The sequence below is a fragment of the Mus musculus genome, chromosome 4 (assembly GCF_000001635.26).
Source record: "Mus musculus strain C57BL/6J chromosome 4, GRCm38.p6 C57BL/6J".
Lineage (NCBI taxonomy): Eukaryota > Metazoa > Chordata > Mammalia > Rodentia > Muridae > Mus > Mus musculus.
This window is the reverse complement of record NC_000070.6, coordinates 82,498,233-82,525,958: the sequence shown is the minus strand read 5'-3', so window position 1 is coordinate 82,525,958 and position 27,726 is coordinate 82,498,233. Positions and strand designations below refer to the sequence as shown.

The 27,726-nt window shown below is 44.0% G+C and overlaps 1 protein-coding gene and 1 long non-coding RNA gene across 11 annotated transcripts in view; one reads left to right on the top strand and one right to left on the bottom strand.

Annotated features, from left to right (window-relative positions):
* The window catches only part of Gm11266 (predicted gene 11266), a 39,304-nt gene extending 21,334 nt beyond the window's left edge, over positions 1 to 17,970 (bottom strand). The window contains exon 1 of the long non-coding RNA NR_137202.1: positions 17,730 to 17,970. This is a non-coding gene — a long non-coding RNA (predicted gene 11266). The remainder of the gene's footprint in view (positions 1 to 17,729) is intronic.
* Positions 17,971 to 19,207: 1,237 nt separating this feature from the next.
* Nfib (nuclear factor I/B) overlaps positions 19,208 to 27,726 on the top strand; it is a 216,579-nt gene continuing 208,060 nt past the window's right edge. For 5 of the 10 annotated variants that reach the window (NM_008687.6, NM_001286131.1, NM_001286127.1 and 2 more), the window contains exons 1-2: positions 20,180 to 21,228; positions 27,190 to 27,721. In NM_008687.6, the coding sequence (NP_032713.3) occupies positions 21,199 to 21,228; positions 27,190 to 27,721 (562 nt within the window). In that variant the 5' untranslated portion in view covers positions 20,180 to 21,198. The other 5 variants (XM_006537654.3, XM_017320022.2, XM_017320021.2 and 2 more) reach the window with 3 other exon arrangements.

The following is a 27,726-nucleotide window of genomic DNA, read 5'->3' as shown; positions in this document are numbered from 1 at the left end:
AAGAACCAACTCGAAAACGTTAACAGTGGTTCAGATGAACACAAAAGCTGGGTCCATGTGCACACAGGCATCTGAACTTTGATGACTATATAAAGACTGTGAGTGGGGAAAGAGTCTTTTCAACGATGGCACTGAACAACTGCGATGCCATATGAGTAGTAGTTACATACTTCAAGTTGTATCTCACACTAGATAACAAAATTTCACTCAAATGAAATCTAGATTTCAATGTAAAATATTAAATTATAAAAATTCCAAAAGAAAATTTATGGAGAAAATTCTTGGTGTTGTTAGATTAGGCAAATTGCCTTAGATAGAAACCAAAAGCACAATCCATAATTTTGACTTCATCAAATTTTTTAAAAATCTGCTCTACAAAAGGCAATCTTAAGAGACTGAAAACAAAAGTCACAGACTCAGAAAATATTGAAAATCAGATATGTGGCAAAGGCTTTGCAGACAGTATAAAACAGTAAAATTCAACAATGAGAATACACACAAAAAGAAGATAGACAGACAGATGCCTCAGCCAGGATGGTATAGAGACAAAAGATGTGCACAATGCCATGGCCACACTGCTCGCCAAGGAGATAATGGGACACATTGCGTACTCACTGTAATAGCTATCCAATAGAGAGAGAGAGAGAGAGAGAGAGAGAGAGAGAGAGAGGTGGAAGGAAAGGAGCAAGAGATTTGAGTATAATAAGTGTTGGTGAGCATGTAGAGAAACAGGAACTTCACTCACAGCTGGCTGAAGTATAGCACAGCCACTCACTGTGAGAAAACACCATGACATTTCAGACTACAAGAGGCCAGCCCTGTGTCCAGGTATTCCCAAAAGAACTGAGAGCATAAATTTAGATAGACACCCATATTGCTATTTTATGATATTCAAAAAGTGGACACAATCTGGTGACCATTCACCAGATTATTTGTTTTCTATTATACAGTGCAAAGCCACAGAATAATAAATATTACTGATGCACACAATAATGTTGATAAGTAAACAGGAAGCAAGAAACAAACAAAAAAAACCCCAAACAATAAACAAATAAAAAACTTAAGAGTACATGCTCTGTGATTCATTTATCCAAAACACCAAACTTTTATGACTGGAAAAACAAAACAAAACAAACAAACAAACAAACAAAAAACCAGGGTCTGGGGAGATGGCTCAGTGGTTAAGAGCACTGGCTGATATTCTAGAGGATGTGAGTTCAATTCCCAGCAACCACATGGTGGCTCACAGCCATCTGTAATGGGATCTGATTTTCTTATCTGCATAAAGACAGAGCACTCATATGCATTGCAGGGACAGAGGCTCCATGGGAGGAATGATGGCTGATGTGAAAATGTACTGACCCATTTAAGTACGTGTAGCTTGGTGTGTGCTCCTTACACCATTGCAATATGCTTTTTCTAAGAAAATGCAAACCATGACATTGAAAGTATGAAATCTTACATCTCTGTGAGGGAAGAGAAATAAACCTACCCGAGATTCAACTAGCAAAGGGCTCTTGTCTACAATACACAGAATAACTACAAGTCAATAAGAACGAGACAGAAGGCCAGGCGTGGTGGCACATGCCTTTAATCCCAGCATTCGGGAGGCAGAGGCAGACAGATTTCTGAGTTCGAGGCCAGCCTGCTCTACAAAGTGAGTTCCAGGACAGCCAGGGCTATACAGAGAAACCCTGTCTCAAAAAAAAAAAAAAAAAGAATCAGAAGATCCACTGACCAGGGCTAACTATTTAACTATTTATATTATCAAGAGGTCATCTAAATGGACAAAAAGCAGATTAAATACTAACTGAACTTTAGTTATTTGAAAACTGAAAATTCACAATACACTGGCAGCTTACTTTATACCCAGTATTTTTGGGTTTTTTGTTTGTCTGTTTTTATGTCTTGCTTTTTAAACATGTTGGTGAAGATGGAAAAACTTTGAACTCACAGGCTGCTGCTAGGTGTGTGAGTCCAGGCATCTTGTAAATCTATCTATTCAGCAATATCTCTAGCAAAGCTCACTGGCAAACTTCAAACCCAGAAATCCTGCACATAGGTTTATGCCCTAAGAGAACACACATGCTCATACATTAGAAAACATCCAGGACAAGGTTCACAGCATTGTTATTGATATTGGCCCCATATTGGAAATGATCCAGAGGCTGTCGAGTATAAAACAAATTGTGTATACATATACAATAGAATTTCACATACAATGTTGGGGGTGGGGGTGGGGGGATCTGTTATCAGCAACAGCAGGAGGGAGTCTCACATAAAATGCTGAATGCAGTAATTCAGACATAAAAGGGAGCCATTGCATGCTTTCCCTTATATGTAACTTTGAAAGCAGGGGGTGGATGTTTGCATTATTAGAAATAAGAAGAGAGTTGAGTATAGCAGTTTTCAGAGAGCAGGAAGTAGTTTCTGGATCACCAGCAATCTTCTGTTTTGTTGTTTCCTTTTCTCCTTTTCTCTGATTCATGATAGGGTCTGCTTATGTAGCCCAGGCTAGCTTGTCCACTTACTGGGTGTTTTCTTTCTTAGTGTGGATAATGAGAGCTGGATAGGCCCCACCCCCAGCAATGCTCTCACAGGTCACATTACACAGAACGGGACTCCTCCGTGCTATAGAGTGTTCTCTTGCATGATTGTGTAACAGTCTAGTATTTATCCATTGACATATTCAGTTCATCCAACCATACATACATGCATACATACATACATACATTCATTACAGTGTAGGAAATTGAACCTAGGACTCAGTACATTCTAGGCAAGTACTCTAGTGCTTAATTATATTTTCAGCCAACCTTGAACTCTTTCTATAGAAGTTGGACCTATGTTGTTCATGGTGGCTTTAATCTTATTCTGCAATGCAGGCAAGCCTTGAATTTGCAATTCTCCTGCCTCAGCCTCCTGAATTGGAATTGCTGGGATCGAAGGCCTGCTATAGTCCTAGTTCTCCCCAAGCCCCACTTCTGTATGTGTGTGTGTGTGTGTGTGTGTGTGTGTGTGTGTGCGCACTTGCTCATGTGTGTACGTGTGCTCGTGAACATGTGTGTGTTCCAGAGGACAACTCTGGATGTCACTAATCATTACCATTTACCTGCACCTCCCCCACCCCCTTTAGAAGTTATTGGCCTGGAACTCACCAAGTTGGCTAGAGTGGCCAACAGGCATCTGTCTAACTCCACCTCTCCCAAACTGGAACTATAAGCAGCAGGAACAGCACGTAGCTTCTTAAATCTTAATGTGGGTTCTGGAGGTAAAACTTACAAGGCAAGTTCTTCATGGGCTGAACTGTCTTCCCAGTCCCTCTGTCTTGATATTGACGTACAGAATGGGAGACGACAAGGGCAGTCACCCAGGTCTTACTCTTTAGGGGTCCAAAGACTTTGACCAAGCCTGTCTCTGTCTCTCTGTCTCCCTGTCTCTCTGTGTATATCTCTGTCTCTCACTGTCTCTGTTTCTCTGACTCTTACCATCTCTGTCTCTCTCTGTGTCTCTATGTCTCTGTGTCTCTATATCTGTCTCTCTGTCTGTCTGTCTCTCTGTCTGTCTCTCTCTCTGTCTCTCTCTCTCTCTCGCTCTCTCTCTCTCTCTCTGTGTGTGTGTGTGTGTGTGTGTGTGTATACTCCTGATCAGCTAAATGTCTATTTGGCCAGGTTATACAAGGCTGCTCACAACTCTCCTTCCCAGTCAGGGACTTGTAGATCCTAAAGGAAAAGGAGATTTCAAAGCTTACCAAAGCTACTATGGTGGTTGGTGGGTGGAAGGGGACAGGTCACATGGTGGTGAAGAAAGGTCTCACTGTGGTAAGAGCCCACATTCTAGGACTATACAGTGTTGGTTCATCTCTTGCCACAGACACAAGTTGTTGGCTGAGGAACCTACTTTCTTTATCACAGTTTTCTAATAGGTGCAATGGAGCCAACACTGGGAACTGGATTTCCAGGAGAGTCCGATGCAGAGGGTTCTGAATTCTAAGGTGACAGGGAGCACTCCTGGAAAGCAGTGTGGCTGAAAGGACACTTCCAGATCGCTGTTCCAGCTCCCCCGTTCTTCCTTATAACCTTCGATTCACTGTTTTGGAAGAGCTGCACAGTCCCATGTCCCTTCTTTTGCTAAACATCTTTTTCCCAGGTTTCCAGAATTTTCAGGTCATGTCTCTGACCCAACTAAACAGCCTGGGTAATCAGTGCTCCCAGAACAAGGGCACACACTCCATATTTCTATTGGCTATATCTGTATTCTCCTCCCCATCCTAGGCCTCTTCTTGCTACACAAGGGTAACATGTTTTTTGTCCATAGAATGTCTTCCAGATATAGCAGGTACTCCTTTGTCTTCTAGAAACATCCTTTGCAATCCGTGACCAACATTGACTCAGTACTTCTGAGATTGTCATAGTTCTTATCATGTGGCCCCACCATTTTATGTCGTCACTAACCTCAGCTTTTGGATACTGTTCTTGTTTGCAGTCCACCATTCTGTCCCTGAGCACAAAGCACACTAAACTGGTTTACAAAGGGCACTTGCTCAAGATGCTGTTAACCACCTTACCTTTCCAAAGATGACCTGGAAGTGATATGAAACAGTCTGTCCGCTGACTGACTGCTGACCACAGCACAGCCTCCTTCCAGCCCAGGCCTGTGTGGCCAGGGCATTGGTGATACCCTGCTTACTATTCCTGCAGATGAAAGCGCTTTGCTAGGCCCACTGGGTGCACAGGTCCCTATCTTGCAGTCTATGGACTGGTCATTCTCCTAGTTGATAAACTCTTGTGGGTGCAGAGAATATTTATTTCAGTAATAAAATAGAAAAATATTATTCTAAAGGGATCTTAGAAATTTTGACAGGTGAAAAACACTTGATCCCTAAGCCACCACACTAAGGAAACATTCTGTCTTTGTGTTCTGTTGGAGGATCAGAGACTACAGCAAAGAACTATGACACATCTTGCTCTGAATCACACAGCTTCAGTAGCAAAGACAGGATCTGAACCCCCAACTGCCAGGGCCTCTGGGTCTAAGTCTAAAGCCTTATTCTCTCATTTTAAACCATACTAGAGAATGAAGTAAAAATCTTGTTACATTGTATCATGTTTGTTTTAGAGCCAAACAGGTTTACCCAGCTGGATAAGTTCCTTAAACACCACGGGGTAATGAACGAATCATGTCTATATCCAAAACCAAATTCACATTCAAAGAAGGAAGATCTACCCCGTTGATAATGTTTGAAAGAATGTGCCTGGGGTCCTAAAGATAATTTCAAAAGAAGAGTGGTGAGTTCTCTCTAAGGCATGTGCACAGCTTCGGAAGGCACTACAGATCCGGGGAGATCCAGGGCCACCCGCCCCCCAGTGGGGACCATCTTGCAGGCTGCCCCTGTCATGGGGGCTGGGGGCTGTTTCATTTCCTCAGACCTAGCTGATAAAAGTGACCTGCAGTAGGCTAGCTAACTTCTCCAAACCTCAGTCCTTACCTCTGAAAGAGCTGAAATAATCAAAGTATGCCCAGCACAGAACAGAAGTCGGGTGATACCTGAGAAGGTGGTAATTACTATCATTTGCCATAATACTCCTTTCAACTCAAGATGGAGGAAACCATTGCCCTAGGGAGCCCTTGCTTATTGAAGGTGTTGCTGATGGCCTAAAGGGTCCATGGAGGAGAAAAAGATCAGTTTGTAGGTATTACTTAAAGTGCTCCCTAATAAGCCTGCCTATTCGGGCCACAGGGAAAGGGTGCATAGGGTATGTGCTGGCTGCAGTACAGTGTTTAGACTGCACAGCGAGGGCCACTGAGACTGCTCTGCCAAGAGCTTGATGGCACATAGAACTGCCCTGCACAGGCCAAGAAGGTAACCATAGCCCCAGGGCATCCATAATATATGAGCTTCTCAATTATTTATAGTTGGCTCCTGATGTTGCATGTGTATCCTCAGGTCTACTGGAGGACACTGGGGACTAACAGGCAAAAAGTGGGCCTCCTTTCTCAACAAGCAAATGCGGACCGTAGGGGATGCTTTAATTGTGTCTATAAGGTGGCAGCGATTGTCACCAAAGCTGATTTTTATCCATTTACTAAACTATTGTTGACCGATTTGAAAAAATAAAAACTGTAAAATTCTTCAAATCTTCAGTCCATTTTAACAAGTTCTTGGTTGTACCATGTGTCCTGGTTTAGAGTTCAGAAAACCCCTCTGTGGAGGAAAGGGTTTTTTATATTTTCTTGGCTAGGGATTGTCTGTAAGAATGTTGTCCTACTGGTTTCTTTATGACAGAATTGTTACTACGTATTCAATTTTGTCATTAGGAGCTTCCTGAAGCACTTAGGGAAGATGTAGATTATCCGCATTATGTGACTGTCCTTATTCACTACTGCTCTTCAGTTGTTAGAAAAAGGCCCTGCTCTATGCAGGCCACCATTCTTGGGGTCATGTGTCTTTGAACATTTACTATTAATTATGATCAGGAGCTGGAGAGGTGGTAAGTGACACCTTTGGGCACTTACTGTGAAGTAGCTTGTGGTCACCATCATTCGGGTGGGGCTGCATATCAGTACTTAGGACCCACGTGTCCACAACCCCTGAACTACATATTGAAAACGAGCAGTTGCTCAAGGTGAGGGGCTCTCTTCTGAGATGCTGGCACTGTTACTAACCAGCTTAACAGGCACAAGCTAGGCAGGTAGCTCTTGGATTGTCATCTACAGGAGGAAAGTGAGACGCTGTAATTGAACCAGGAGCAATGGGAACCAAGGATAATGAGTCTAGTTACTGAGCCAACAGACATTCCACGGTGGACTTTTGGTTCTGGACCAGAACAATATTTATCATCCCCTTTGCAAGGGTTTTAGTAATGCTTAGATTTTTATGTATTATCTCCAGGCTTTATTTTAAATGTTAACAATTAATTTCTAGCTGGGCAGTGGTGGCGCATGCCTTTAATCCCAGCACTCGGGAGGCAGAGGCAGGCGGATTTCTGAGTTCAAGGACAGCCTGGTCTACAGAGTGAGTTCCAGGACGGCCAGGGCTATACAGAGAAGAGAAACCCCGTCTTGAAAAAACAAATTTTAAAAAAAGAAGTCTCAAAACTTCTTGCTTCTGTGTTTATTTTTTGTTTTTGTTTGTTTTTGTTTTTTTGTAAGCGTGCATTAGTCTCAACAATGCAAACAGAAGGCTGAATGGAAAAGTTACGAAATTCTGTCTACGTTAGGTTTGTAAACAGCAAATACTATCCATAAAGGTACCTGTTGGTAATATGCTCAAATGAAACAGTTTTTATAAGATTATAATTGGATGCTTTTTTATCTTGTTGATTATTCTTCATGCAAAGTGCCTCTATTCTTGTTTTAAAAATACTATTTTTTTTTAAAGTATAGAATAGAGTTTAGTAGAGGCGGGGGGGGGAGAGAGAGAGAGAGAGAGAGAGAGAGAGAGAGAGAGAGAGAAAAGAGGTAGTAGAAGAAGAGGAGGAGGAGGAAGAGAGAAGAGGAGAGGAGAGGAGAGGAGAGGAGAGGAGAGGAGAGGAGAGGAGAGGAGAGGAGAGGAGAGGAGAAGTAGAGGCCAGTCATGAGCAGGTGGAGAGAGAGGGAGGAGGGGATGGGAGAGAAGGGGGAAGGGCGGAGAGGACAGAGAAGGAGCAGGAAGGCAAGAGCAAGAGAGAGAGGAGGGGGTAAGCAGCCCAAAATACTATTTTTTTTTAACACAATGGTAAAAGAAATAAAAAGGGTAATTCAGGGTGGGATTAGAAAGATTGAAGGAGAACCAGACAAAGTGTTTTTATAGCTTGGATTTCTCCCTGACCCTGTATTTATTGAGGATCATCATGAAAGCCTTAGCTGGAGGAAGCAGCCACCACTAGTCACACAGTTGGTTGGCCTGTGTACTGGAGTTTACGACTTCACACTGCTCCTCTCTGTTCCTTCTCTACCATTTTCTGCAAAACAAACAAACAAACAAACAAATAACAAAACAAACCATCTTTCACAACATGTAGTCTAGTGCTATCAAAAAACGTCCCGATGTTATTGGTTTGGCTTCTGAATATATTAGAAGAGGATTTGGTTTTGTTTCACTGGGCCAGGGGAGGGGGTGGGGGTAGGAAGAGCAGCTGACTTATTGTCCCTAATTAAAATTGTCTTTGGTTTCTATTAAGACTGTTTTCATTCTACAAACCCACACCAACTGCCTGCAAAGTGAGCAGAAAACCATGGGTTATTCTTTAACAAGTCAAAGTGAAGGTTTTCAGAAGACCCCATGTGGACTTGACTCTTTTCTAAACAAATTTGGAAGAGAATATTCACACAAAGCCCTTTGTATCATAAATGCAGTGGCACTCCAAAGCGTCCCCCTCCACTTACACTAGTGCTGAGCAAGGACTGGGCGATGCTGGTAGGAAGGTCATGTCTGCCGAGAAAGACTTCTATTCCTTCCTATGCTCACTCCTGGTTTGCATCTACACTTTCTAAGCTACGGGATCAAGACACAAAATGTGACTACTGATATTACTAAGCAATGGGCAATTTGAAAGACCAACATGCTCTAGAAATGACACTAGGAATCTGTGACATTGGGGGTAACTGACTACAAGATTTAGAGACAAGGGACTTGACGCCGACCTAACTGTAAGTGGCCCGATGTACATAAAACAGGATAGCTCTCTGCCAGGCTGACACTGAAAGATAACGGATTGTCTAGCATTTCCTGGTATCCTGTTGCTTTATTCCACACGAGTATTTGGATCTCTAGACAATTCTCTTTTGTTTTTGTTGTTTTTTTTTTTTAATGGAAAAAAAATCCAACCAGAAATACCTTAGTAATTTAGTTGTCTCAGAAACTTTACATATGACATAAAATATTCTGAAAATGTTTGGAGAAAGCATTTGGGTTTTCTAAACTCAATTTGATCATCATTACAGTGAAGCTGATTCAAATCTATTCCCTCTTCTTATGGGTATTCTGGTGGTTAAAATTCTCATTCTATGAAAACACAAGAAAGAGATGGAGATTTGACTGCACAAGCTTTGTGTTTAGAAGAAAATCTTAAAACACAAGTAGCATAAAAAGTGACAGATACTTTAAATAGAGAATTCTTAATAATTGCCATACATTTTTTTTGAAGCCAGAACACATTGATTTACCACTGTTGAATCTGAAAGCAGATTTTTCACGTATTGAGTCATAATTTTTAGGCCTTTTTTTTTTTTTAACCACCTTAACCTGCTCTTGAAGTGTGTGGAATGAGTCCTCGTTGGTCTCTGTTTAGCCTGTGAAATTTAACAAGGCCATAGCCTGGGGTTGGTAAGAAAGGCTGTGAGCCATACCACCATCTCAGGTTTTTGATGACACCACAAACCACTTGAGATTTATTGTGTGAGCAGATGTCATCAGATCTATGTGTGCACAGGTGCAGCGTGCAGTCAGTGGAAGAAAGAATATTGCATGTAGATATTTATTTTTGTACCCACACTCTCTGTGGCTACAAAATGAATCCGTGTGTCCTGGGTATTGTGGAGTTTCAACTTTACTTCAAGAGCCTCTATGGAAAAATCTCCTGAAGATCTTTGCAGATATAATTCTAAATGATGAATAACTATTTCTTCCTGTTTTAAAACCAGTGTCTTTAGGAGAGGCATGCTGGGTTATAGCTAAAGGTTGCCATAAGCAATGAGAAATAAAATGTAAATGGAGATTTCGATTTAGGCATGTTTGGTTTTTTCCTTTCATAGGGCAGTACACGCCATAGGCATTTTCTTCTCCTTGATAAGACGTAGACAGACAGCTCCTGCCTACTAACTCCAACAAAAAATCTGGTACTCTGTAAATGTCCAGGTTTAAGTCACTCTAAATAATTTTAAATAACAAAGAAGTAATTGAAACTATTCTCTATAGGCAATAACAAATACATTTTATATTTTAAGATTTTACATAAATTCCAAAGTTATCCACTTATTTATAAGGTTATGTTGTTCGATGTAAGTATTAAATATTCTACTAACTTTATTACATGCATTAAATCCAATAATTTCTGGTGAAACAGAAGACTAAATATAATAATATAATATATTAGTATATTCCTTTCACTAATATAATGAAAATATGCTTCCTATATTTTTTGGGAAATAGAGGAGACAAGATAAACACCTCTGGAGCAATGACTGAAAATTACTGGTTTAGATAGGGCAGAGGAATTACTTCAATTATGACATAAAGCTCTGTAATAATGCATGGCTTTGGGAAATAATTAGCAATTATTTTCAGGGATAAACACACAGATGTTGCTAGCACATTAAAAACTTCTTACTTAAAAAAAATACAGAAACTTCACTACCAGTTATTTGGCTTTAGGAAGAACCAGAAAAAATCTAGAGTGAGAACTTGCCAGAGAGTCCAGTAAGTTCTTTGGAATAAAATGTCTGCAATTTTAGTGAGATGGTCCCTATGTCCAAAATGATCAAGAAGCATTGGCTATTGGATAGTGATTTTTCAAAAAAAAAAAAAATCAATAGTTACAATTTCTAAAAAATGAATATAAGAAGATATTAAATCTTAATTATATTCTTGGAATGGTTTTTAGTAAAGATCATTAAGAGAAACATCTACACTAAAACATTCCTAACTTGCACTTCTGATATTTATGTTGCCAAATATGAAACCCAGAAAATCGGCAATGTAGATCAAAAGATGATGATCACTTGTCATTTGAAGGGTCAACAATTTATCGAGGTGAATACAAATCCGTAAGACAGATTTCTGTAGGACACACTTGAAAATCTATCTCCTTATTTTACAAACTTGGAGCATCATCTCATGACGCTGTGTGCATATTTGACAGGCAGAAGAGTGATCGGCGCAGGAACAAGTATTCTTACAACAGTCAAACGTGGGAAGAAAGGATGACATGCAGACAGAAAAAGATAATCTACAAAAGTCTGAACATGACATGCAAGGGTACATTTTATCACTAAAGAATACACTTAGGAAGAAATCTACTGACAGGTGACACCACCTCTGGATCCTTCCGTGTCATAATGAGAGTGGGGAGCATCTCTCCCCCTTCATTTGTTTCTTCTTCTTCTTCTTCTTCTTTTTTTGTTAAGATATTTCCTAAACAAAACTGGATGCCACAATGTTTCTTCTTTGCCACAGATAGATGCTGAGATGGATCCTGTGACTCACGTGGAAGAGTGGTGGTAACACAGCCTGTCTAAAACACCCTCTCTTCTGCTGTCTATAATTTTGCATTTAGCTCTGAATTTCTCATATTGTGTATTTGGTCTGCAATGCTTCCTGGATCAGTTTGTGTTCCGTGGACCAGCCCTCTGATCATAAAACTACCATCAGTCAATCCTAGAATGCTCAGCAATTTGTCTGTAGCTCAGTTAAGTTGACTGCCTGTGTACAGTAAATTATGGCCAGGCTGCTGCTCAGTGGCCACAATCACTTAGCATGAAGTAAGATCTTGAAAGGAAAAATTCCCTCCCAAGTTTGAGCTGAGTGTGTTGATGATGATACACATGCATCCTGTCCTCTTTGCTAGCTGTTCATCTTTCTTCCTAAAAACTATGTAGCTATAGAAAAATATACATCACTGTGTTGATGTTTGAGGAGGGGACATTGGGAACTGCTAAGCTTGCAGCTAACAGCCCATTTTTAATGGTATATTTTCTAAAATTTAATTGAGTAACATCTTTTTTCTCGGATCAATAATCTTAGCACTAAAAATTGGTATGTGTATCACACATGAACAGACAAACTCCATGTATATATACGTATATGTGTAAGGGGACTTTCTTTGTAATGAGGCAGAATGTCTTCTTAATTTATACTTGTATATTGTAGGGACTGCAAACCTTAACTGTTTAAGTTCATCAGAACTTTGAAGTAAACATAATTGGGATCGTAATTCAGACAGGTTCACGTTTAGAGATAAAGAGCAATTCATCGGGAGTGTTTTTAGTCTCACTAGTAATCATATAATTGAACAGGGTTTTTAGAGGCTATTTGAAGCTATTGTTGCTAGTTGAGCAATTACATAATTATGATCCCTGTAATAAAATCTCCAAACACATGTGGGTTAGTAACTAAGTGAATTTAGGGCAAATGTTACATTTTTACCTCCTAAACCTTACATTTTCAAGCACAATTTTATACTGACTTTGCTTGATCCTTAAGTGTTGACCATGCAAGTACATACTTAGGATGAAAATAATTGGATTACTTTAAATCCAGGCATTCCTCGCTCCATATATTAAACTTTCAAAACTACGAATTAAAACAGATTTTTGTCTTTTTGTGAACGTTAATGCACTCACTATTCGATGTCCTCTGGATACAGAGAGTGGGGGTGGGGTTGGAGTTCTCTGCTTTCTCTCCTACCTACTACTGCCCATCTCTGCCAATGTTTCACACCTTCTAAGCACACCCAAGTCCGAGCACTTGAAAGCAAAGGCCGTGGAGCGAGGGGGCTCTCGGTCTCCGTCTACAACGAAACCAGCGAGGCCCGGGCAGCAGCAGCGCCGGCCACGTGGAGGGAAACCGCAAGGAACCACAGCCAGTGGCTCTGGGCCGGGTACTGCCTGCCGCTCCACCGCCCAGTGGCGCCACGCCCACCGCGGCACAGGTCCCGCCCTCTCGTGGCTCCTCCCCCCTCGCGCCTTCCCGCCGCCGGGCGGAAGCGAAGAGCGGCTTCCCGCGCCCTGGCCGGCGGGGCGGGGCAGGGCTGCGGGGCGGGAGGCCCGGGCTGCGCGACCAGGCCAATCCCAGCACGGCGAGGCCCGCGCGAGACCGTGCGCCCTAGAGCACGCACGCACGCACGCACGCACGTACGCGCTCACAGACAGACAGACAGACAGACAGACAGACAGACAGACAGACAGACACACACACACACACACACACACACACACACACACACACGCATGCACACACACACAAAATCTACACACGCGCGCACACACACAGTCATACACTCACATTGCGCGCGCGCGCATATACACACACACATACACACAAGACTCACACACACTCACTGCACGGCGACACACACACTGCACTGCGACACACACACACTCACACACACACATTACACGGCGTGGGAATTGGCCGAGAGTCTTCCGCCCGGGCGAGCAACGGGAGCTGTGTTTAGCCTGCTTCCAGACTTTACCTGTACCTGCTTTTCTTCTTGGGCCAGGAAGTGTGGCGGTGCAGAAATACTTTTAAACAGTATCAGACTACGTCGGATTGCTTAAAAAAAAAAAAAAAGACCCCAAACAACAACAACAACAAACCTCTAAACACAAAAAGAGACACAAAAACAACAACAAATTTCTACACTCAGTCAGCGGCCCAGGGTTCAGTACAGACTTTTATTTAGTGCAGTGCGATGGTATGTGGCTTTCAAAGGATCCGTCTTGTTTGCATTTCGTGTTAGTCCTTTGCAAGCTCCCGCCTAACTCCACGCGCACAATTTATTTCCTGTCCCTGTGTGTAAAGCGACTATTTTACTCCTTTTCTCAAGGCCATATTGTTGTTTTAAAGATTGAACGATGGTGTTGAATTTTCAGAACTAACCTAAATGCGTCTTTTCTAAGCGTTGACAACTTTAGCACACTTATGGCGGGAATGAGCGAATTATACTAAATCCAAGCAGTGTGGAACCCGGCAAACCACCACCCACCCCATCCCATCCCGATCTGGCTCTCCTTTCCCCCTCTCTCCCTTTACTGTTGTGGGGAAAATTATAAATAATACTTAGCTGCCCATATAGTCCAGTTCTTTTTTTATTTTTATTCTATAATGAAAGCACCTTACTTCACCGCTAGGTACCTCTTTGTTCTATATTCTTATTTAAAATGCAGTTTCAAATGCAAAAAGTTCTACTTAGCTCCCATTGATGTGTAAAGAGCTTTTAAAATTGGTGTCTCTCTAAAGTTTTGCTCACTCGTCCGTCCACACCCCGTTTCAGTAAGGAATTGTTAGCCCTTCTCCCTTCAGCACCCCCAACTCTTTAAAAAAAACGGGGGGGGCATTATGATGGATTTCTTCCTGCTCCTGTTAATGCGTCTTTCCCACCCCACTGGTTTCTGCCCTAGCCCAAGATCTCCCTCTGCCTAAATCTGTGTGTGCTTGTCTGTGGCTCTGCCTTCTCCCTTGTCCTCTTCGACTAGAGTCTGGGACACATTTTAATGCACAATATCCCATCCATTAAGTTGTGGTTGAATGCGGAGTGTGTGAAGACTTGGCAGCTTTCAGGTTGAAGGGGGCGGGGAAGCCAGTTTCGACTTTGACACAAGATGCCGCGGTGGCGTGATCTGAATTATTATTAGGTCTGTGAACATGGCCATCTTCCCCTCCTGGTTGGAAGAACTGCCATTGAACTTGAGACAGAACAGACAAGATCTCCAGGTTTTCCTTTCCCCCTCAAGTACAGTAGCTGGCAGAGAAAAGGCGCCAAAATACACAAGATTAACTGACTTTCTTTGAACGGGTCTCATAGCACCCTTTTGTAACTATAACTTCCAACGGGAGGGGGGGGGCGTTAACTTTTGAACCCATATTCGAACAGACATTTAAATCAGCCCTAAAGTGGAATAAGTCCAGAAAGTCATACCCGCATGTTTCTGCGGTTAGAAAGAATGCACGTGTCAATAAGCAGGGTGCATGTGTGCACGTGAGGCGGTGAGGAGGGGCTGGAGATTTAATCAAAATCAGAATGAGTGACTTCCCGGTGTGTTCACTGTACTGGGAAGCCTGTTGTGAAGCTAAGAGGCTGACCTTTGGGCAGCTTAAGTAAAAACTGCAAAGGGTTGTGAAACGCAAAAACGCTGTGGTTTCCAGTTTTACATCTGAGGTTTAATGTTTTTATTTAATGGTATGAGGGATGGAGAGAGCGCAGGCGCTGAAAAGTCCCTATTAAATCATATGTGGTCAAAGGTCAAACACTCCGACTCACTGATACAATATACTGGAGATTCCTGTCTAGTGATGGGGAGCGCAGAAAAAAAAAAAAAAACGCTTGGGCAATAAAAGTATTAGAATGGTAATTATCGTCCGTGGTCAGGGCTGCATTCTTCTGCACTGGGCAAAGGTTTTTACTGGCCCTGATGAATTTTAAAGCCGAGTATTGTTGAAAGCTATTTTAACAGGAAATTGATTAGCTGAGTGTTTCATACAATAAATGGTGACAGATTCATTGTTTGATGTGCAGAATAAATTCCTTTTATTCTTTAGACAGCACAGGCATCCGCTTAGTTTTAACATGGTCAGGCTGAGCAGCAGCATAATTTTGAGTGGATGTAATGTTACACATCTGTAACTTTGTTGACTTGTGTGGCATCACAGAGCCTGACAGTATTTGAAATTTACTAGCTTGCTGTGTTCGGATACATTCAGGGATTTTTTTTTTTTTTTGTTGTTGTTGTTTCTGAATATATACTTTGTTTAGGCCCACTTGTTTATATTCTTTTTTTTTAAACTTCTTATATTGTCATTTGAAATGTAGGTGGAGAAATCCCCTTATTGTGCATTATTTTGATTTGAAATAGAACAGCAGCTTTTCAAAGGAGAACCAGAAAAAGGAATACAGAGGTTTAAGATGGCCTGTAGCCACCTCTAATGCTACAGTGTTAAGACTACTTGGGTGTTTTCGACAGACCTTTCTGAACGTCTGTGTCTTCATAGGTCACAGCATATATGCAGACAAGCTGCAAGTTTACTCATCCAGATAAAAGGATGTAGGGTTTTACTTTAAAGGGAATCTATTGAGAAAAGGTCAAGCCTGCAGCATCAGCAGAAAAGATACACTGTGTATGGAACCTCTGTGCTGTGCACACAGCCAGGCAACTGTGACAGAAATTTTGAAACTCCAGAATAAGTCAGACAAAAGTTTCAGGCCAGCTGCTGACTCTGTAGCCCGGGACCAAATGATTTCAAACTTGGGAAATCTCTCATTGTGCTGGATTCATTTCTGTGGAGAAATTGTGACCAGTGAACCTACATGGAGGCCTTTGGACTGGTCCCTGTTCCCATTCACAGTGGTAGCCTGCAACTGTGTCCCGGATGCAGACCTGCTTAGTGGGATTTCTTTTTAATACTTAAGTACAGGCATTTCAGCAGCGGCATTATTAACAGCGTCATTTTTTCTCATTTAGTTTTGTCCTCAGGGGAGACCAAACAGCTCCCAGAGGAGGGAAGAAAAGTCCAAGGTTATTTATTTAGTTGAAAAGCAAAGGACTGGCAGTAGGTGGGGGAAACTAACCAGTTGTGAACTCTCCAGTGGGGAAAAATTGCTCCCCTAATTTGACAGTAGTAGTTTAAGGGCTCAGAGAGCTGCGCGTGAGTCTGCAGTTCCTATCATGCACAGGCAGTCTTAGCACTTGCTGGCTGTTTATATATGCATTTTTTGGGTGGGTGGGGGGGGGAGGGTTTTGGTGTTGTGACTAGTGGATATAAATCTATGTTTTTCAGGCTATCCTTGGAGGAAAGAAAGGTCCCTGGGTATGACACAGTGGACACCTGCAGTTCTGCAAGCTTGCTTCCTGGGGTCAGAAGGTCATCTGTCTCTTTTGTGTTTAGCTTTTAAACCTTGATACTAGCCATGCAGCTATGGGATTGTTGAACCTCCCTGCAAATCACATGCAAGAGATAAAAAATAAAAGTAGTGGGGTACATTGGAAATGACAGCATTGTTAAGCTGGGAGAAGCCTTGCTTGAATTTGCCCAGGCTTTGCAATCTGTCTCTGCAGTTTCTTTACAAAGAAGAAAGAAACAAAACAAAACAAAACAAATCAGTATCAGGAGATACCAAACTCCTCTCTAGAGATCAGAGAAAGACCTAGACTGGGTAACAACGTGTATTTTTAAATATACAGTTAGGTTTTGAAAACCCATTAGAAGCCCTGACTTTTCTTTTAGAATTCAACAAACTTTCTGTCAGAAAAGACAATTTCCCCTAATGTGGCAGCAGAGAATAGTCCAAGGAGATGATTAGGAATATGGCAACAGATCTCCCTGTTGTTGAGAGAGCACTTCACAGGCAGGTTTTGAGATTAATGTAGGTGGCCTTTCATGGCTCCCAATGCAAGAAAGGGAGAACAGAGGGACCAAAGTGTTTTTTTTTTTTCCCCATTTGACAGCATCAGAAACTTCTGCAGAGCAACTTGAAGCCTACTTTTATAAAACATAGATACTTTGTAAGCTATCCTTTCTATCTGTCTCCTTGGTGTTTCTCAAAGTGAAGGTGGCTGACAAGTGCAGAGGGAAGCCAGAGAAAGCAGAGGTCTCAGGAGGTCAGATTTCCCAGGGGGCATTCTCTTCGGGTTCTTCCTGGGAAGGCCCATAGTAACCTGAACTTTGGGCAGGCGGCAGAGCTTGAGGCCCATGGAGTGTCAGCCTTCCTGACTCTGACTCCAAGGTCTGAAAGTCAAACCCTTCCACACCCAGCATGCCCCCTCCCCCCAAGGCCTTCTCTCCCGGATATCTATTGTTCAGTCTTTGCTCCTTTTTGGTTTTCCTCACCACACTGTTATTGCTTCTTCCGTTGCTTTTTTTCCTTGGAAACAAATCAAAACCCCAAACTACAAAACATCCCCTATGGCCATCAGCGTGTACCATAGCCACCATCAGCACTGTACAAACACAGACATGGGACACCTGAGAGCGAGCCGGGCCTCTCCGGGATGGGCCTGGGGGGCCTGGAATCTTGGGCTCTCTGGGTTCTTACCTGTGTCTGTCGCTGCTTCTCTGCCCTGGCGCTCTGCAGCTTTTGTGAATTCTTCTGTATAATGGTGTCAATTTTTCTTTTTTAAGCTTGTTTAGAAACTTTTGGATGCAACCTAGTTTTAGTGGCAAAGTAAATGGGTTCTGTTGGGAAAGAAAACTAATAAAAGGGAGAAAAGGTAGGGATGTCTGGAGACACTTGCCCAGGGCTCAGCACTGGGCCTCTTTTGCCAGGGGACAACGGCTGTTTCTGGGCTCTGGCTGAAAAAGAGTGCTCTCTGGGTGCCAGGATTTCGCTGGGGGTGGTGTAGTGAGGAGGGAGGGAGGGAGGAAGGGAGGGAAGCAGAGAGATGGGCGCTGGATTTTTAAAGAGACCCCGAAATAATGGCTTCTGTAAGAGTCCAGGCATTCAAAGAGGTGTGTTCAAGGACATGAGTGCATTCGCGCCAAGGGGAATGTCTTTTATGGTAAATTAACTCCAGTTAAATTGAATATTTGTTCAAAGGGAAACTCCAGTAGTTAAAGCTGGTATTATCAGTGGAGCGTCCCCGCCCCCTCCCGCAGATTCTGGGGAGGGTGAGAAAAGGGATGCAGCTCACTACAAAGTGATGCTTTGGGATTGTTCGTTTTTATTCCCCCCCTCTTCCCGTCCCGTCTTTCTTTTAAAAGTTAAGATGAGGTTGCCTAAAATTTATGAGAGAAGTGAGTATTTATTTGGATTAACCCCGACTGTCACCTCCTTTCATCTATAAAGACTGTCAACTTTGTCCCAGCTTTTCAAGAAGAAGAAATGACCAGTACAAAAGAAATTAACGTTGTCAGAACGCTAACTAGAGGATTTGCCTAGCGGGGGCACGGAGGCCGCTCCCCGTGGCGCGTGCCCTAAAGGGTTAACTCGCCCCGGTTCTCACAGTTTCCCCCGACTTTACCTGTCCTCCTAGACCCGCCGCCCTCCCCGCCTCCCCACCCCCTGCGCCTTTCTTCACCAGGCTCTTGGTTTACAGGGGCTGCAGCTGGTAGACTTGGCAAGCTCGCCTCATTAAGAGCGCTTTTTGAAAACGGACTGTGTTTGAGCATTTCCCTAATGAGGACAGGACGGGGTTAAAAAGTGACCATTTCATGGTTGACTTGAACCTGCCTACTTTTCTTGATGTGTCGTTGTGAAATGCTTGATGTGGGTAACTTCCACTTGGGGAAGGAAAAAGTCACTGGTTCTTTCAGGTCCGCTGGGGGAGGGCACGGTGGTCAGGAGTGCGAGGACTGGAGAAAGTTGAGGGGGGGAAAGTCCAGGACGCGGGGTGGGAGCGGGAGGCCGCGGGGGGCCTGGAAACGCTCGGCGGCCCCAAGCTAGGGCGACATGGAGCCCCGGGCGCTCACTTTTCTTTCTCCATTGTCTGGGGCAGCCTTTGATTCCTCCATTTCCCCACCCACCCCTAGCGGAAACCCGGAATTTGGGGGGCGGTGTGTGTGGGAGAGAGTGCCCGCGCGAAAGGGGGTGCTGGCCGGTCGCCTCCAGGGTCCCGGGAATCAAGTTCATTCACTCGGCGGGGGGCGGGGCGGGGAGCCGGCGGGAGCCGCCGGGGAGACCCGCAGCCGCACACGCACCCCGCGCGCTCCCGCCCCGCAGCCTCGGGCGCGCCGCGGCCCCGCCCTGCCCGCACCCCCGCGGGAAGGGAGCCGCTTTCCGCCGGCGCCCCGGGCTCTGGGGGTGGGGATTGGGACGCGGCCAGCGCGGCAGGAGGAGGAGGAGAGGAGGGGCGAGCGGTGGCGCGGCCTTCCCGCTCCGAGCGCGGCCACGTGCACCGGGCGCCGGGGGAGGGCGGGCCGCTGCGGCGAGGCTCGGGGGACCCTGGGGACCCCGGCGCCCCTCTCCGATCGCCAGTGCGAGCTCCGGGCTGGGCTGCCCGCCGCGCCCCGGGCTCCGCGCCCGTCCGCTGCAACTCCAGGAGGCCAAGTTCACTCTGGCCCCCGCCTCCACCCTCCCTCTCCCTCCAGCCGCCTGGGGTGCTAGAGTCGGCGCCCTAGCCCCGGCTCGGGGCGGCCTGGGTGTGAGGGAATTTTCCATTCGTTTCTTTCTTGGGCCCAGGCCGGTTCAGGGCTTCTCCCCTTAGGATGTTCTCGCGTCTTGAGCGTCTGCAGCGAGCAGTGAAATAACCTCTCCCTGGGCGGGTTTTCGGGGGTAAACGAAGAGTGGCAGAGAGAAGAGCTATTTTTGAAAAAAGAAAAAAGAAAAGAAAAGAAAAGAAAAGTCCCAATACTGTGGCACCGGTCTGATACCTTTAACAAATGAGGGGGAGAGACGCGAGGGCTGGGGGAGGCGCGCGGGAGGAGGAGGAAGGTGGGGGGCGGGGGGTGTGGAGAGGCTGGTGCAAAAGGAACGCGCGTTTGCAGGAGGAGGAGGAGTAAAGCGGTGATTGTGTAATTAAATAATAAAACAATCCTTAAGTCTGATTTGGAGAGAGCTCGAGCGGGGTCCAGAGGGTGGAACCGGTGAATCTTTCAACTTGCAAGTTTTTCAAGGAAAGAAAGCGAGAGAGGGAGGGGGAATAGAGCCCAGGACAGAAAAGAGGAGTTTGCAGCCAAGCGGGATCGATCGTTTGGGATTTTTTTCAGGAGGTCCTTCCGATCCTTTCCGTGGGCTGTGGCCAGCGGCACCGGCAGCGGAGTCCACGCGCGGCGGGTCAGACCCGGGGCGAAGCGGGCGGGCGGCGGTGCGGCGGGGCAGGAGCGCAGCAAAGGCTTTTCCGCCCGGGAGCTCCGCGCCTGCGCCCCCTCCCTCACCCCGGCCTCTCCCTGCTCCCCCCCACCCCCACCCCCACCCGGCCCTCTCCTGCGCGCGCCCCGCCACCCGCGCGCACTCGCTTGCGCTCCCCCTCGCGCACACACGTGGTCGGCTCGCAGCAAAGTTTCGCCTGCGATCGCCACTCCCGGATCCTGCTGCAGTGTTGGCGGCGGTAACCTTGAACTTTACCAGCGCGGTGACACATTCTCCTCGCTTTCCCCACCGCCTGGCCTCCTGCGCCCCCCTCCCCGCCTTTTTTTAAAAAAAACATTTCACCACCCACCATCACCCCAATCCAACCCACACCGAACCCTCGCGCACCCCAACCCCCAACAACAAACAACAACAACAACAACTGCAAAACAGAAAACAAATCCCCTAAACCAGGCGACCAGCAGCCTGCACCAGCGGCGGCAGCCTCGGAGAGCTCGGCCGGCGCGCGCGAACCGCAAGAGGGTTAAAAGTGTAGATTGGATTTCACCCCGGGAAATCTAGCTCGCCGAGTGAACTTGAATCTTTGGCTATTTAAGGAGGACTGGGTTTGTTGCGAAGTTGCGGTGAACCGGCGCAGTGCCCCGTCCTGATTGATCGCATCGCTGGGCTCAGATGACTGTAAAATGAATAGATGAAATCCTTGCTTCTGGAAGATTTTCTTGGGCATCTCCGGGAAAGTGCGTTTTAAGGCGAAGTCATGATGTATTCTCCCATCTGTCTCACTCAGGTACTTATCTTGGTCGCTTTCTCGAGCTTTCTCTGGCCCCAGACGCCTTTGTTGTGTCTTCTTGCTCTTGTGCTGCAGACCCTCAAAGGCTTTGCCTAACCTTGGCACACCCTGGTCTTCCCCGAGAAGTAGTGCGGAGTTGCGGTGGGCTGTGCGGGCGGCGTGGGACCACGGCTGCCGTGTGCGCCCATCCCAGCGCCCGAGCGGGGAGAGCCGGCACCGGGCGGGCGAGGCTGCTGGGGGTGGGCAGGGCCGAGACCTGCGGCCGTGAGCCCCTGTCCGCCCCTAAGGAGATTGCGGCGAAGGCAGCGGCGGCGGTGGTGGCCGCGGCGGCACCCTCACTCCCTGGCCGGTGCGCGTGGGGCGGACTCCGGCTTGGGAGCGTCTGTAGATGGACTCTTGGGCAAGGGGCTGAGAACTAGGCTTGAGCGCCTTTGGACTCTGCTGCCCACAGTGGGCGGGTGACGCCGCCAGTCTAGGTGGTGGTCCAGAGGACTTATTACTTTGCGTTTTGGGGTGCCTAAAGTCCTGTTCTACAGTGACCCACATTTCGGGTTTTTAAAGACCTCACTTCAGAGGCGATCTTTTACGCTGACAAGAAGTTGAAGTGTTTGTGGTGAATTTTTAGGACTTTTAGGACACGTTTGTTTTAAAAGTGAGACTTGTTCATTTGATGATATTTGAACATCGCTCGCAAGGCATAAAGTAGTATCAGAAAAGTGAGATTTTTTTTTTTAACTTGGAAATTTGCCTTAAGGAACAACGTTAGGAGGTAAAACACTGTCTTTATACCTAAAAACCCAAACTAGTTTCTATCCCTTCAGTCAGATGGTAAAATGAAGAAGTGGTCAGATCTAGAGACTTACCTGGGGCGCTTTCATCCTTTCATGGATGCCCGACGAACTCACCAACTGATGATAGCTTAAACAGCCTAGTCCAGAACTGTTAATTTACAGCAGTTAATTCAACCTTGAAAGTTATGGGACAGTTTACTTCCAACTTTTAAGAGTATGAGTCTAGATTGGGTCATTGAAATTTTTCATTGACATTGTCAAGAAAGTGAAACATAATTGCCTAGTTTTGGTTGTCTTAAAGTTTTAAAAATCTAAGATTATGAGGATGCATTTTTATAATGAACAAATAATTAAGATTTCAATTGTATGACAATTAGAAACCATTGTGATTCAAAAGGACTGCGGCATTCATAAATTGTGAATGAAGATGAGAACAACGATAAGGGGCATTCAGTGATTGGACACAGCCCTGTAGCTTTTTGGCTGACACATTTTTTATTGTTTATATTTTGTTTGGCATCTGAGTATGATTAACTTAGATATGGCTATTTTAAGCAAGTAAACGTGCACTTTAAATTTAACAAAACTGGAAAAATGGGTTGTTTGAGTTATTTGTATTTTAAAAGCTCTGAATGATAGTAACCCACGAATAGGAAAGGACTAGCTCAGGTATAGCACATCGCCTGTAGTGTTAAAAGTTTCTTTTATTTATCTATCTGCGGGCTTTTCTTTTTTTTTTTTTTTTTCCATCTTTTTCTGGTAAACCATGAACATTTCTATTCTTTCTACATTGTGATCAAAGGAAACAGATTGAAGTAAGCTTTTCCTTCACAAAGTATGGCCTAGCTTATTCTTACCTGGGAAGGACTGGATGATCGCATGTGAGTTCATATTTGTGTTTCCAACACTTGTTTTTGGGGAACTGCTAGCAATTGCATTGCATTTTTAGTATCTCCTAAATAAGCATTAAAAAGTCACTAGCCCCATCTTAATTTGTGTATGTTAGAACTACTATTGCAGAATCCTGACACATGAGGTGGTAGGGGCCTAGACTGCACAATCACGCAACTATCACATTTCTATTCAAGGACACATACTTACTAACAGTAATTCAGGGTGATGACTACGCATTCTTTGTTATTTTAGCAGTATAAATCTGTGTATTAGCACTGTTTTGGAACTTAAGGCCTACCAGAGAAGGAGTTGCAGCTTTAGAATTCTCAACTAACTATGTAGGTAACTTAAGGTATTGCAAAAGTGAGAATATACTAATGAGTTACTTTTGTATCAGATGAGTACTTTAGTTTTATGTTACAGGAGCATGATAGCTGCCTCATAACCTGTTTTGAGACATACAGATACAAAGTAAAATACATTGTTAATTTGTTAGAAACTTTAAGAAGTACCTCAGGTCTTACATGAATGCATGTAGGTTTTGTAAAATCCTAATTTAAATGATGCTACTATTAACCGTGATATTTAGCAAGGTAGTTTGGTGTAGTATCATCATAAATCAGCATTGGTAGGTCATTATGAGTAAAAAGAAAATTAAGGAATATCTCTCTCTTTTAATATTTCATTTTCTCTGCACATAAGCTTTTGGTGCAACCCTCAGTTTGCATGATGATGCTTTTGTTTCATTGCCATTCAACTTCTTTCAGCATTTTTTCAGGGTTTATTGTTACGTAGCGATGAGGCTGCAGGAGTGCACAGTATTTACCCTTCCGTTGCTACAGTGGGCCGGTTTTCCAACCCTTTCATGGAAACTATTGTTTCCTCGAAGCAGAATAAATAAGTCAAGTTAAGCAAGATATTTTTATGTTTATATCTGGAACTTTAACTTGCCTATTTATTTTATCAATTTACTTCAACACAGGAAAGTTTTATAAGAAAAAGGCTCTCACTGGATATCCATGTGTTTTAAGGAAAATTCTAAGTCAACTTGTCCATGTATCTCAGTGTAGAGACTTTAAATGTTAAATCACCTCCATGCTTGGATTTTAAAAACAATTTTGATAATTTCTTAGTGTGATTGTGATTGTCCATTAGTTAGTTATTTGAATGCCTTAATCCTGTTTGTTTTTTCCATGAGAGGACAGCCACTTTCCAGATACATGCCACTTAAAATTATTAAGAATATATTATGATGCAGCTTTAGAAAGCAGTTATACATAGGCAATAACACTTAGACATGGAATGCAAAAGTATACATGACATATTGCTTATCTGCACTTATTATCATTTTGGGACAGTATGTCTTCTTCTCAAGTAAGTGTTTAACTTAGAGTTGAATCTGCATGATGAGGAGGCTCCAAAAGATTAAGGCGAATTGGTGAGATGAGAAAGTTTGCCACTCTGTTTATCAATAAAAGAAGTTAATATTGTAAAACAATATTTGCCATCAGTAACAGCAAACCCAGGACAACAGTTAAACAGTATTTTTTTTTTCCTTTTTTCCCAAGCTGGCTTTGAATTTCCAAATTCAACTTACAAATTAGCATCCTCGTGGTGTGATGCAATTGTTTAAAATTTAAAACTTTTATAGGATAGATGATGTGTGTTGTCCAGTATCAAATCTCAAAACTGTCTAATCAGAAGCTATGTTTGATGTGCATGTAAGAAAATGAAATGTCACTGAACATAGTATTTAGGTATCTAACCTCGTCAGTGTTCCTGGGTTACTTAATAGCCGTTAAATAATGGTGCCTATTACGAAGCATGGTAAGAGTAAAAGGAGCAGGACAACGTACTCTCACCCACTGCTCATTTACAGAAGTGTAGATGCTTGTTTTTAAATCGTATCAGTAAATCACAGTAGAAGTCAGATCATAGGAAGTAAGTTCATAAAGTAATTTCAGTCCACATTTCCCTGCGCAGGCCGCCTTCCCCTTTTGCAGATATTTTGAGGGGAGGGGATGAACAAAGTTTTTACAGTTACAGTGGGAGCTGAAAGCATGGCATCAGAAAGTGTATGGGGATGGGATGTCTTCTCATGGGCTGTGGTTGCTGTGAGCAGGGCTGCCTTCCCACACAAAGAACAGATTGTGGTTTAACTCTTTCCGTGGTCTCCTTTAATGTGCCCACATAGTAACTGAATTGTTCAGATCTCTGCTGGAAAGTACTGATCGGTTTAATTTCCTCCATGGCATTTGGCTATGCCTCATGCTGAGATGTAATCAGCTACATTCTGTATTATAAAATTTTGAATCATTCTTAGTCGGCAATATGTCAGAATACTTGATAACCCTGTTATTGATTAAGGGAGAAGTATACCTGATCTGGATCTGAATGGAAAACTGTTACTATGTTGCAGTCTCCTGCACTCAAACCTTGAGTATTCTCCTACAAAGGCTTTCATGGAGATCTGAACGCTGAGGCAGCTTCTTTGTTGGAATGCCATTAGTTCACTTTGGATACCTTTATCTTAGGAAATTAGTCACTCTGCTAGACCCTTCCCTCCACGTGCTTCAGAGTAACGAACCCTAGCAAGGAAATTCTGGCTTGGGATATAACCTATTAGAGAAACTTATTTTGTGGTTAGGATGACAGAACAGTCAGCATGACCAGAAAAAATGGTTGTGGTGGAGTTCTCCTTTGCTTCAGTGCTTGGCTTATTGCAGTCACATCGTGTGCATGTGTGGGATGCTGTTCTCTAAACAGCAATAGGCCTGAGCTTGTGTGGCCAGCTTTCCCTAAGTCAGGAAGTAGTGAAACACTGACTCCATTTGGAAGTCACCTGAAATATTTGTAGGTAGAGATGATCTGCATGCAATGCCTGACAGCCCCATGCCTTTCAAAGGCTCAGATAAAACAGGCAGAAAAAAAAATGCTGGGCCTCAAGGTAAACTACTTCGTTCACAGTCATATAGTTGGGAACTGTATGTCAGAAGCACTTGCCATCTCCCAAGCACATGTATGTGTGAACCCATAGTCCTGTCCCATGTTCCATCTGTGCAGCACATGAATTGTAGGGATTCCACAAAAGCAGTAACCGACTAGGGTACACTCCCGGTGCCACTGTGCCACAGCATGCAGAGAAACAAAGAGTGAAAAGTTGGTGCCAAGTTGCCATTTTTCATTGTTCACCTCAGATTGATTTTTAAGGGGTTTGAATAATTGCCATACTCCTGTGATCGGTTAACAAATTAACTGACTCTGTGGGGCTTCCTCGTCTGTAGAAGAAGCCACCACAAGGACATTCACAGTCTTTTGTTTTCAACTTCCAAAACTATTTAAAAATGTGTGTGTGTGTGTGTGTGTGTGTGTGAGAGAGAGAGAGAGAGAGAGAGAGAGAGAGAGAGAGAGAGAGAGAGAGAGATGAATGCATGCTGGAAGCTAATGTTGGTGGAACAGGGAGAGAATGCACTGTTCAAGTATGGAAACCTTGTGTTCAGAACACTGATAGACAAGCTGTGTCCTTTGCCCACTTTCCCTCACTGTATACTGGTTTCTCTAGTTACCACTCTTGGAATGGTGCTGTTTCAGTGTTGGAATGTTGGACGTTTGATAAGAAAATGGATCAAGTTTAATGGCGCATGCTCTTTGTGCCCCCAGCAGCCTCTTGCTGAGAGCATGCTCCAAAGCGGGAACTGTGTGGCATTACAGTGAGCATCTACATGCTTTGTGTTTCTGTGCCACCGAGAAGAGAAATGAACTGTGCCATCGCTCCTGCCTTCTGAGAAGCTCTGCTCCTATTTAAAACAAACAAACAAAGACAAACAAACAAACAAACAAACAAACAAAAAACCAGACTACTGTGTTCCTTGTAAAATGGTACTGCATAGTGCTACTTGGTCAATCAAAAATTTAACTATTAAATTTGGTGCCATGCGCCTTGTTTTAAAGGTGTAGATGCGTGGCAATGAGATAGGAACAAGGAGGAATAGAACCAGAGCGGAAACAGAAAATAAAACCTTATTTTCTCCGTAGGAGAGAGAGCCAGTTTGTGAATTTTGGTGGGGAGGGGGTATACTTTATTTTCTTCTTGATCTCTGCTCTTCTGTTTGTTTAAAATTAGAAAATAATGTTATTATTTTTTAAGTAAGTTTTGCTGAGTTGGGAGATTGTGTCTTTCTTTTTTTCTTTTATTTCTTTTATTTTGTTTTTCTCCTTTTTTAGCATTGGAAATTAAACTGACTGTCCAATTCTTCTTCCCCATCTTCTGCAGGATGAATTCCACCCATTTATTGAGGCACTTCTTCCTCACGTCCGTGCAATTGCCTATACTTGGTTCAACCTGCAGGCTCGAAAACGCAAGTACTTTAAAAAGCATGAGAAACGAATGTCGAAGGATGAAGAAAGGGCAGTCAAAGACGAGCTGCTCAGTGAGAAGCCCGAAATCAAGCAGAAGTGGGCATCCAGGCTCCTGGCCAAACTGCGCAAAGATATCCGCCAGGAGTACCGGGAGGACTTTGTGCTTACCGTGACTGGCAAGAAGCACCCGTGCTGTGTCTTATCCAATCCAGACCAGAAGGGTAAGATTAGGAGGATCGACTGCCTGCGACAGGCAGACAAAGTCTGGCGTCTGGATCTAGTCATGGTGATCCTGTTCAAAGGCATCCCTTTGGAGAGTACGGATGGAGAGCGACTCATGAAGTCCCCGCACTGCACAAACCCAGCACTTTGTGTTCAGCCACACCACATCACAGTATCAGTTAAGGAGCTTGACTTGTTTTTGGCATACTACGTGCAGGAGCAAGGTAGG